Raw genomic sequence first — 10,935 nt, forward strand, 5'->3', positions numbered from 1 at the left:
TGGTTTGCTCTGGTCACAAGAAAAGAGGGATCCTGTGTAAGATGTGTCAAATTATATGCATCAAAGGCATTTACCTCAAAAAGCAATTCCTAGATTTCACATGGGATTGTCTGAGTGGTATCTACCAAATTTCCTGCAGCATTTCATGCCCAATGAAATGCCTCTTCCATTATCTACCCGTCCCGTTTGTTGGAGAGAATAGAATTAGACGTAAAGCATCTGGAAAGCATTTTTTTCCCCTCTAAATAGCTTTAATGTCGGCAGTGTTTTGCACAGTGGAGTGTTATATCTGGTGATCTGCAACATTTATACATAAATGCATGGTTGTTTCTTTTCCTTGCCTTTCCTTGAGAATTTGGCAGAATACTATGCAAGTCTAGTTGTGTAAATATTTTTATGAATGCGTTTTCATTTTTACAATGAATTGTTTATGAGCAATCATTTTTGAGACAATCCTTACAATTTTGAAAATTAAATTTTTTGTATTTTGCACCAACTCTTAAACAGAGGGAAAATTGCTTCATTATTGCTGCTCATTGCAAAAATGTTCTTAAAGGGTTAGTTCACCCAAAAATGAAAATTCTGTAATTAATTACTCACCCTCATGTCGTTCCAAACCCCGTAAGACCTTTGTTCATCTTCAGAACACAAATTAAGATATTTTTGATGAAATCCAAGAGTTTTATGACCCTGCATAAACAGCAAGGGTCCTACCACGTTCAAAGAAAGGTATCAAGAACATTGACAAACTGGTCCATGTGACATCAGTGGTTTAACCATAATTTTATGAAGCTACAAGAATACTTTTTTTTGTGCACATAAACCCCCGAAAATAATTACTTTATTCAACATTTCTTCATGGAAGGACCCTTGCTGTCTATGGAGGTTCAGAAAGCCCTCGGATATCTTCAAAAATATTCTAATTTATATTCTGAAGATCAACAAAGGTCTTATGGGTTTTTTGGGTGAACTATCCCTTTAAATACATGATCACTGGCATTTTAATGCTTTCATAGTTTTGAGACCAATTGGTGAGTCCACTGTATTAATAATTTTAATATTACTTTCATCTCATTGCTTATCCAATGGCTTTGTACAAAGACTGGTTTTCAGTCGGTTATTACGGCCAAATAAAAATTTTGCGTTAAGGGTAAAATTTTATATTATTTTATGGATTTTATGGAAGCCTGTTTCAACCACAGAATAAAAAAATACAAAAGCTAATGGAATCTTTTTATTTTACAGTAGATTTCTGAGTTTACCTCTCAATTCTTTTACAAAAAAAAGATAATTGCCCTCAATTCAGATTTTTTTTTTTTTTTACAGTTGTTAGTTTGTCTCTCACAATTTCAAGTTATAAACTCACAATTCTGAATTGTGTGGAAAAAAAGAAGTCAGAATTGTAAGATAAAAAGTCCCAGTCCCTTTTTACCTTTTTATTCTGGTGCAGAAACAGATATCAATAGTATATTATCCCTTACATGTAGTGATTTATGTAGGTATTAATAATATTTTCATAGTTAAATAGTTTTCATAGTTTTAATACCTCTGGTTAATTTTTCTATCAATTTCTGTTTCATTTTGTTTTTTATTTTTCTATTTAATTTGTTTTATGAGAAATAAGAGACGTCGTGACATCTCGTCAGTGTTGGATTCCAGTAAAGCAAACTTTGCATAAAGCTGTCTATAAATGCTTTTTTGGCATTTAGTGCTAAAACGGGTAACCTGAATGAGTAGGAGGACAATATTTAAAGAAACATGTAATTGTAAGTTACAGTCCAAGAAATGCCAGTAAAGAAATGTTTGAAACAGATATAATTGTGGGTCCACTGCCTTCCTGCCATAAAATGCTAAAGCGGCTAATTGTAAAATTGATTGTGGTGAAGAAAATAGATAAAATAAAATTCATTATACAACTGGGCTCAATTTGCAGCATGTAAAGTAAAACATAAATGTCTCCAGACAGCCAGAGACTGTCTAAAAGGGTGGAAACATTTTTCTTTCTCACGTTCATCAAACATACAGGCTTAAAAAAAAAGGAAAAAAGAAAAACACGTCTTGAAACATGCAACAGCATTTCCCTTCTTGGACACACTGAGCCTCATATGGCTGCCAAGAGCCCTGCCAGGGTGCCTAAGAGCAAGAAGGAAATAGCCAATTAAACCAGAATGTTCTGCTTTTCCAAGATATCATAAGCATCGTGTTTGAACAGATCTAACGTTTAGGTTATCATTCAGTAATGGAAATGCAATCTAGTTCATATACTGGATTAGAAGCTGTAATAAGCAAACATACAGTATATATGTGACCCTGGGCCACAAAACCAGGCATAAGGGTGATTTTTTTTAAATTGAGATTTATACATCATTTGAAAGCTGAATAGATGAGCTTTCAGTTGATGTATTTGACAATATTTGGCTGAGATACAACTATTTACAACTAGATACTGAGAAAATCGTCCAAATGAAGTTTTTAGCAATGCATATTACTAGTCAGAAATTAAGCTTTGATGTATTTACGGTAGGAAATGTACAAAATATCTTGATAGAACATGATCTTTACTTAATATCCTAATGATTTTTGGCATAAAAGAAAAATCAATCATTTTTACCCATGCAATATATTTTTGGCTACTGCAACAAATATACCCATGCTACTTAAGACTGGTTTTTGTTGTCTGGGGTCACATATAGATCTTTAACAGCTGGCTTCATATGTCTCTGTGGCATCTCTTGTTTTCTGCTATGGTTTCACAATACATAGCCACAAGCCAATGATCCACAGATTGCACTTTATTCTTTATTTTGCTTCCAAATGACTTCCATTGCACAACTCGCAACCACTCATACTTGCAAAAGACGACCCTGGTTATCATTGAGGCAATCATATGGTTAATTCTTCTGAACAGTAATTGCATTGTTTCAGGATTCATAAGAACCGATAGGAGATCTAATAAATGGAGGGGTGAGGAGGACATACAATGAGTATGTACGCTAAAAATGATGAGTATTTTCAAATTATTCTGATAAATATTACTCAGGATAGCTGATACACATACAGGTCCAATATTAGGCAACAACATTTGTCATCAAAGGATAATGAATTGGCAAATTGTTATTTTGGAGACTGTTTTGTTTTTAATAGACCAGTCTTTTCCACATAGTGACTGGATGGATAAGCTATGGATAAGATTTTGCAAGACTACATCCACATGAAGACCTGGACAATACCTTAATCCTTCAATGACAAATGACAGCAACCTGGAATAACATGACTTCAGTCATGTGATCTATAAATAAGCAAAAATGAATCAAGGAATGAATAAATACTCTCAAAATTAAACAATGACACTACAGTTTCTACCAAAACAATACTAAAAATATTAAAAAATATATATTAGCCAACACTATATATTATTTTAGCTTTGTAGACAAGTTATTCTGTACCTTAAATATTAGTCCCCCTTTTATCGTAAGAGCAGATTAGAAATCTTGCTAGATAAATGTAGGTTTCAAATTACATTAGAACAAAAACATTCAGGTGAAAACATGACCTAGATTTGGTTTAAAAAAAAAGTTTAAAAACAACATTCCAGATGTTTATCTTTTTTACTCATTTAACCTAAAGCTATAACCTCTAAGTCTGCGTTCTTCGAGTGGCTACTTCACTTTTAAGAATCAAGGTTATTAACACAAAATATATGGTTTATAACCTCAGCAGGATCTGAATAGTATGTATCTGACCAATACAATTCGTATGCTGCACACACGCCCGGATGAAAGCGTTAGAGCCCAACTTTAGTGCAGCGCTGTTACATAATTTAAACTATACACCGAGTGCTAGTGGGACTGGAGAGCTCTCTACTGCCATCTCCTTGTGTCATGTGACACAAAACCACAGTCATTCTCACCAACAGACGGGGCTATAGAGTAAGATACGCATCATTTTTTTTCATCCAAACTTATCACAAGAGGCTTCTGACCCAGTTAAAGAGAAAACTCACCCTTATGACACTGCAAAACTGTATGGCTTCCTTTCTTCTGTAGAACTTAAAAGGATATTTTTAGAAATGTCTCTTTGGAATGTAAGTCAGTGTTCACCAAAACAGTTTCCAGCATTCTTCAGAATGCCTTTTTTGTGTGGCACATAAAAAAAGTCATACAGGTTTGGAGTGATATGAGTAAATGATCAAAGCATTTAGAAACCTACTGTCAGAAAAAGTATCTAAGCAGGAAACAAATGCTGTAGTGTGACCAAAACAAGTCAGCGTGAAATAAAAAGTCACTCATATATTTTAACAAAGCATGTTAGGAATCTTATTGTGTACAATTCATATGTTTCATTTAAAGGCACAATATGTACGATTTTTTTGATTAAAATATCCATGACAGGAAGAAGCGGAAGGGCTCGACTGCTTTCGAGCCGTGTATCGTGCTCGTCCTTCATTAGTCATCGCTCCAGCGTTCTTGTTTCGCATCCACGAATTTTAGCCCCACCCTGCTTCATACTACAGTGACCTTAATAAGTCTTTAATACATTAGCTCATCCATGAACACAATTTCTGAGCCCGAATCCCGACGGACTGCATCGGGTGTGCGAATGAAGACAACTCCCATGATTCCACACTCAATCATGGCACCATCAATCTATGCCTTTGTTTCTTTGTTTGTTTTGAATATGCGCCCTCTAGTGGCAAAAACGTATGTATTGTGCCTTTAAAAAACTAAAAACTAGTCCTTTTAGTGGAAATGACTCTCTCAACAGTTCTCTCTGGTGATATATGCCTTTCTACCTTCACTTTTGAATGCAATGCCAATGAAAATCTAATGAACAACCGATGGACAGAATCAAGTCCATGCGCTACATTTTTTCTTTTTGATAATGTGTTACACTTCGATGTACCTCAAAATATGAAGGAAATAATCTGTTGCTACTTAATCTATTTCATCGCGGCTTTAATTTACCTGTATGCTAACAACAATAAAAGACAACACAACACTCAAGACGCACAATGTGTAAACGTTATACTGAATGGTAGAAAACTGATTGTAGAAATAAAATGATTAACCTTTATCAGGTAATTGTCACTATATGAAATACCGGAAAGAAAAGTGGAAAAGTGATCTTTTTAAAATATTGTCTTCAAGTGTTGATCCAAAAATGAAAATTACCCCATGATTTACTCACCCTCAGGCCATGCTTCTTTCAGACGAATACAATTGGATTTACATTAAAAAATGTCCTGGCTCTTCCAAGCGTTATAATGGCAGTGAATGGGTGTTGAGATTTTGAAGTCAAATAAAGTGTATCCATCCATTATAAAAAAGTGCTCCACATGGCTCCAGGGGTTAATAAAGGCCTTCTGAAGTTAATCAATGTGTTTGTGTAAGAAAAATATCCATATTTAAACTTTATAAACCATAATCTCTAGCTTCCGCCACAAATGAGTAGCATTCCAGCAGATGTACAGTAAACAAAACTGTTGGTATACTCCAGTTCAACTTGTATCGAATTTCTCTGACATTTATTATTTTTTTTTTTTACAAAACCTCAATTTGTACTTCTAATTCATGACTGGCATTTTGTTTTGCTCTCTCCTCCGTCACTTCTCACCAGAGCTTACATTACGCCGGCGTCCTACGTCATCCGCTGGAACACCACTCTCTCATGAATGCGCTTATGACAGTTAGTGGAAACTAGAGATTACAGTTCATAAATTGTTTATAAATGGATATTTTTCTTACACAAACGCATTGTTTCGCTTCAGAAGGCCTTTGTTAACCACCTGGAGCCGTGTGGAGTACATTTTATGATGGATGGATGCACTTTATTGGAATTCAAAAACTCAACAGCCATTCACTTCCATTATATAGCTTGGAAGAGCCAGGACATTTTTTAATATAACTCTGATTGTATGTCTGAAAGAAGAAAGTAATATACACCTATGATGGCTTGAGGGAGAATAAATAATGGTGTAATTTTCATTTTTGGATGAACTATCCTTTTAAATGTGGACAAAAGTTATCCTTAGCTTCATAAAAAAGTCCATATTTACTTCATGAGTACCACAAGATTGGGCAGATATTCTGACAGAAACCAAACAGAGTTTGTAAGATTTCTAATATGCATTAGTCGGAGTTCTCCTCATTACTGGAGTTAGACAGCAGTGCACACTCCTGTCTCCTGCTGTGACTGCTCCTCCTTTTCCTCCGGCCAACCATCCTAAGCCTCCGCCGGATGATGTCTGAAACACAAACGCCATCTTTCATAAGTCTACATCTATGAGAAAGTTAAAGGTTTGTGAAAGAAGAACTTGGTAGTGTGTACTTACCACCCACATTCTCATAGTCTTGCTGGTTGTCGTGCCAGTAGAGACTGGTTGAAGATCGACAGTGGCGATAGAGGCGAGTATGGAGCACAGACAGGGTAAGGAGCACTAAGAGGAATCCCACAGCGCCTGCTGCCCACACGGCCTCATCGGTACGTGGCATTGGTATCCTCTCACCCTTCAGTGGTCCTCCTAAATGAGGAGACTTTGAGTCTGGGACTCCGCACTGTCCAAGCTCCCCGCATTCAAATCCAGACCTCTGAGCTTTCGTATCAGTCTTAATGCGATGCTTCCTACCCTGTGTTAAAGTTTTCTTATGTGTTTTTGTGTCTGTTTGGTATTTATGTCTTTCAGTCACGTTATTCTGCAGAAATTGCTTCTCAGTCATGTTTGTCTTGTCTTTAGTAGGCTCCTCAGAGTCCTTAACTGAACTGAGAGATTGTGTAACAGCTAGCATTGAAGAGAAGGCCATCACCTTTGTATTATTTTGTGGTAGCGTGTCTGTACGGCTCAGCTTTGCACTGTTTGTGTTGTTAAGCTCGTATGGTTTGACGTCATCTTTCGGTTTCACTTCTTCCAGGGATTGTTTGACGACCATCCTGCTTTTCCTGGTTCTCCTTCTGGACCTCTGGACCTCAATGAGACCGAGAGTCTCCATACAGCAGTTTTTAAGAGACTACGAGTTGAAGGTCAGCATAGAAGGTTATTGTTAGCATTTCTATTCAGATAAAACAACTGCATCATTCAAATCTTGACTGATATATTGGTCAATGTAATGCAGTTTCATCACCTTTAATCTCTCCACTTTGGATATCTCTTGACTGGTATTCTCTGGTTTGTCCATAGGTGCTGGTTTTGTCAAATATAGATTGTACTTTGCTCTTTGGCTTGTACTAGCTTGACTAATATTGGTGGAAATGGAAAGCAACCAATCACAAACCCCAAGCGTGATGCGAGACATCTCTAGTGAGCGACCCCACGAGACCACCGCTAAAGGCTTTCAGAGAGATAACAGACATGAGATACTTGTCAGAAATGGTGCTTTTGAAATGCATAAACATAATATTGTACAGAACGAGTCAATTTGTTACTGATAGTTAATGCATTAGGTATTGTTAAGTAATTAATCTACATACAGTTATGTTAATTTTGACATACATTACAGAAGGTTAGGGGTCAGTCATTTTTGCAAAGTAGTTACTCTTTATTTAAAAAAAATAACTGATAATAATAAATGTTTCTTGAGTACCAATTTAGCATATTAGAATGATTTCTGAAGGGTCAAGTGACACTTAGACTGCTGAAAATTCAGCTTTGCATCAGAGGAAAAAATGTATTCAAATAGAAACCTGTTTTTTAAATACTAATAATATTTCAAGTGTCATTTGTTAGACATTAAGTCAGTCAGTTAAATCAATCCATGTGACAGGTTTCCTTATCTTTTCACAACTACTGTGAACACAGTCATCCAGTGTTTGATTTAGACACCTGTGTTACATGAGTTGGTGTTGTGAATGCTGACAGCTTATGACTCACTCTGTGTTGGCTGAGCCAGGGGTGAGGTGTAAGGATGTAATGAGACAAACAGGAGTAAGCCAACCCCGCCAAGCTCCTATAAGCTTCCGCTGTGACACATGGGTGATACAGAAAGACCAGCGCTCCATTCTGTCATAAACAACACGTGCAGAGCTTATCAAACTATTTTCAGTAACAGGTTTATCTATGGAAATGCTGTGAATTTGCATTACTTTGAGGTTGTGTAGCCAGCGCTGAGGGGGGCAGTAAAGATATTCTCCACTCTCTGCCTCAACAGGCCGGTAAGGACCACTGAAAAAAAAACAACAAAAAAAAAACAATGTTATTTTTAACACAGCTAGTTAAATTGAAACACAACCTAAAAATGTAACTCAGATATATACTCAGACATTGTAAATTAAAAAGTAATGCATTACTTTACTAGCTACTTGAAAAAAGTAATCTGATTACAAAACTAAAGTTACTTGTAATGCATTACCCCCAACACTGCTCACCAAGCCTGCATTTATTTGATTTAAAGTACAGTAAAAACAGTAACATTTTTAAATATGTATACTATTTAAAATAACTGTTTTCTATTTGAAAACATATTTTAAAATGTAATTTATTCCCGATTTCAAAGCTGAGTTTTAGCATCCAGTTGACTCTAAATAGTCCAGTCACATGATCCTTCAGAAATTATTCTAATATTCTGATTTGCTCCCCAGAAAAACATTTACTATTATTATTATTATTATTATGTTGAAAATAGTAACCTGTTTTTTTTAGGTTTATTTGATGAACACAAAGTTCAGAAGAACAGCATTTATCTGAAACAGAAATCTTTTGTAACATTATAAATGGCTTTATTATCACTTCTGATCAATTTAAGCATCCTTGCTCAATAAAATCGTGACACTGAAGTATTGATGCTGCAAATTTAGCTTTGATCACAGGAATAAATTACATTTTAAAATATATTCAAATAGAAAGCGGTTATTTTAAACAGCAAAAACATTTCACAATATTACTGCTTTTGCTGTATTTTGAATCAAATAAATGCAGGCTTGGTGAGCAGAAGAGAATTCAGAGAATTCTGTAAAAAAAAACATTAAAAACCTTACTGTAACAAAAACTTTTGACTTATTTAAACTGGGTTGGAAATTCTTAAATTCTTTAAGTTCCTTTAATGGTTCGCCCATGCGTTTTCTTCCGCCGCTGCAGATGCAATACCGAGCTAAAATGTAAAACTTTACAACTGCAGTAATTATTACAGCACTACTGTATTTACATCACCAAACACAGCGCGATCAGTGCAGTCCAATTTCTGAACGAATGACTCATACGAGTCGGTTCGTTTAAATGAATCAAAGTGTAGTCTGATTTTAGAACGAATGACTCTTATGAACCGCTTCTTTTTAGTGAATCAAAAACATACTTGAAGAGTGTAGTTCGAATTTCGAACAAATGACTGTAGATTCAAACACATATACACTTAAAAAGTACTGAGCAAATTGTTAATGAAACCGTAAGAGGAATCGGAACCGGAAAAGGAATCACAGAAGAGATCTGAGTGTCGTTGGTCAAAGCTTACTGGGTGGGTATGGGGTCATTGTATGTAATGGGTGTGTCCATACAGATGTAATCAGCAGCCTGCACAGAAAAAAAAAAAAAATTAAAAGATAATTTTATTAATACTTTATTAGTTACTTTTATCGGTTCATACGATGCACAAACAACATCCCGCTACATACTGTATTTGGTCATTACAGTGCACAGTGACTTGCTTGAGAGTAAACAATGTATGATAATTTGAAATTCATTTACCTTTATAGTATGTTTTGTGTCAATATCAGGCATGTTCTGCAATAAAACCAAAAAGGAACATCTGTCAGTCATGTTTTTATTTTGTAGTTTAGTTTTGCAATGCATAATACAACATATTTTACCTTCATTGACTGAGGCCAAAGCTCTTGACACAAAAGCTCGTCAGGTCCTGGTAGGTCTGTGACCAGATTTGTCTGAAATAATTGCATGTGCTATAAGATAGGCTATTTATGACATTGGTTACCACAGTTTTTATTAAAACACCACAGTGCATACAATTACTCTTAATAATGCAGACCTGAGCACGTTAGAAATTAATGTAAAATATAAGTAAATATTAATATAAGTACATTTAATATGAATAAGTACATGATTTCATGTAGCATTTCAAAATTGGATGAATAATGATTATACAGGAATATGAAAATGTTGTTTCACGTAGTTGAATCACGTCGTAATATCAGGTTTGCCTCTGTCACAGTCTGTCCTGTCATTACTCCTGAGTGATTATGACGGTTATTATTTGATTAAACAAACATTTGAGTTGTTTAGAGTGAATTGAGCAAAAGCCTAATAATGTTTACCTTTCCATTGTCGCAGTGTGTCAGTCTGGAAGGACAACACCGTGTCACAAAAAGACAAATGAATCCAGAAAGGATGATCACTTGACGGCTCATGACTTTCTCCGAGTGTAGTCAAATATATTCAATACGGTAAGGTTTACTATATCTCTGCCACATAATCACAACACCCTTTAGGACGTTATAAATGCAACTGTCTCTGTTTAAACCGGTCTGATGATCCATGCTGAGCTCGAGGATCCGCACCTTCACTGTTGGAACGTTCGTTTTGTTTATTTGAGAAATATGAAACCGGGAAAGTTACGAACTCGTTCGGTTGTAGAGAACGTCATCGCGATTCGTAATCAAGCAGGACAGAACCGTCGGGTGTTTTGAATCCAAGTTTCAAGTCTTGGTTCCTTATATAAACATCTGAAGTTTCTCTTTCGACAAGTTAAAAGTCAGCAATAGCTTGAATCGGAATATCGCGAACTTTAAACAGATGTACACCTTCAATTCACGTACACGTCTTCTGTTTATAATGGCCACTACAGCCAAATTACGTCAACTTCATACACATAATAATGTGAATAGTGTTCATAAGTCTTTGGAGGAGACACACATATCTACGGTGGCTCGTAAAGATCAAAACTCGTTTTCGACCTTTCGGACTCCTTGACGTCATTAACTTGCCAACTAGGAGTT

The 10,935-nt window shown here is 35.7% G+C and overlaps 1 protein-coding gene across 1 annotated transcript; it reads right to left on the reverse strand.

Moving 5' to 3' along the window:
• Positions 1-5,523: 5,523 nt before the first annotated feature.
• On the reverse strand, positions 5,524-10,877 carry tp53i13 (tumor protein p53 inducible protein 13). The gene is made up of 9 exons (XM_051130279.1): positions 10,255-10,877; positions 9,793-9,864; positions 9,671-9,706; positions 9,438-9,496; positions 8,077-8,155; positions 7,865-7,993; positions 7,119-7,325; positions 6,332-7,004; positions 5,524-6,244 (listed from the first exon to the last, which is right to left on the reverse strand). The coding sequence occupies exons 1-9, from the start codon at positions 10,345-10,347 to the stop codon at positions 6,129-6,131; spliced, it is 1,464 nt and encodes a 487-aa protein (XP_050986236.1). The 5' UTR covers positions 10,348-10,877; the 3' UTR covers positions 5,524-6,128.
• Positions 10,878-10,935: the final 58 nt, after the last annotated feature.

The sequence above is a fragment of the Labeo rohita genome, chromosome 15 (assembly GCF_022985175.1).
Source record: "Labeo rohita strain BAU-BD-2019 chromosome 15, IGBB_LRoh.1.0, whole genome shotgun sequence".
In the NCBI taxonomy this organism is placed as follows: domain Eukaryota; kingdom Metazoa; phylum Chordata; class Actinopteri; order Cypriniformes; family Cyprinidae; genus Labeo; species Labeo rohita.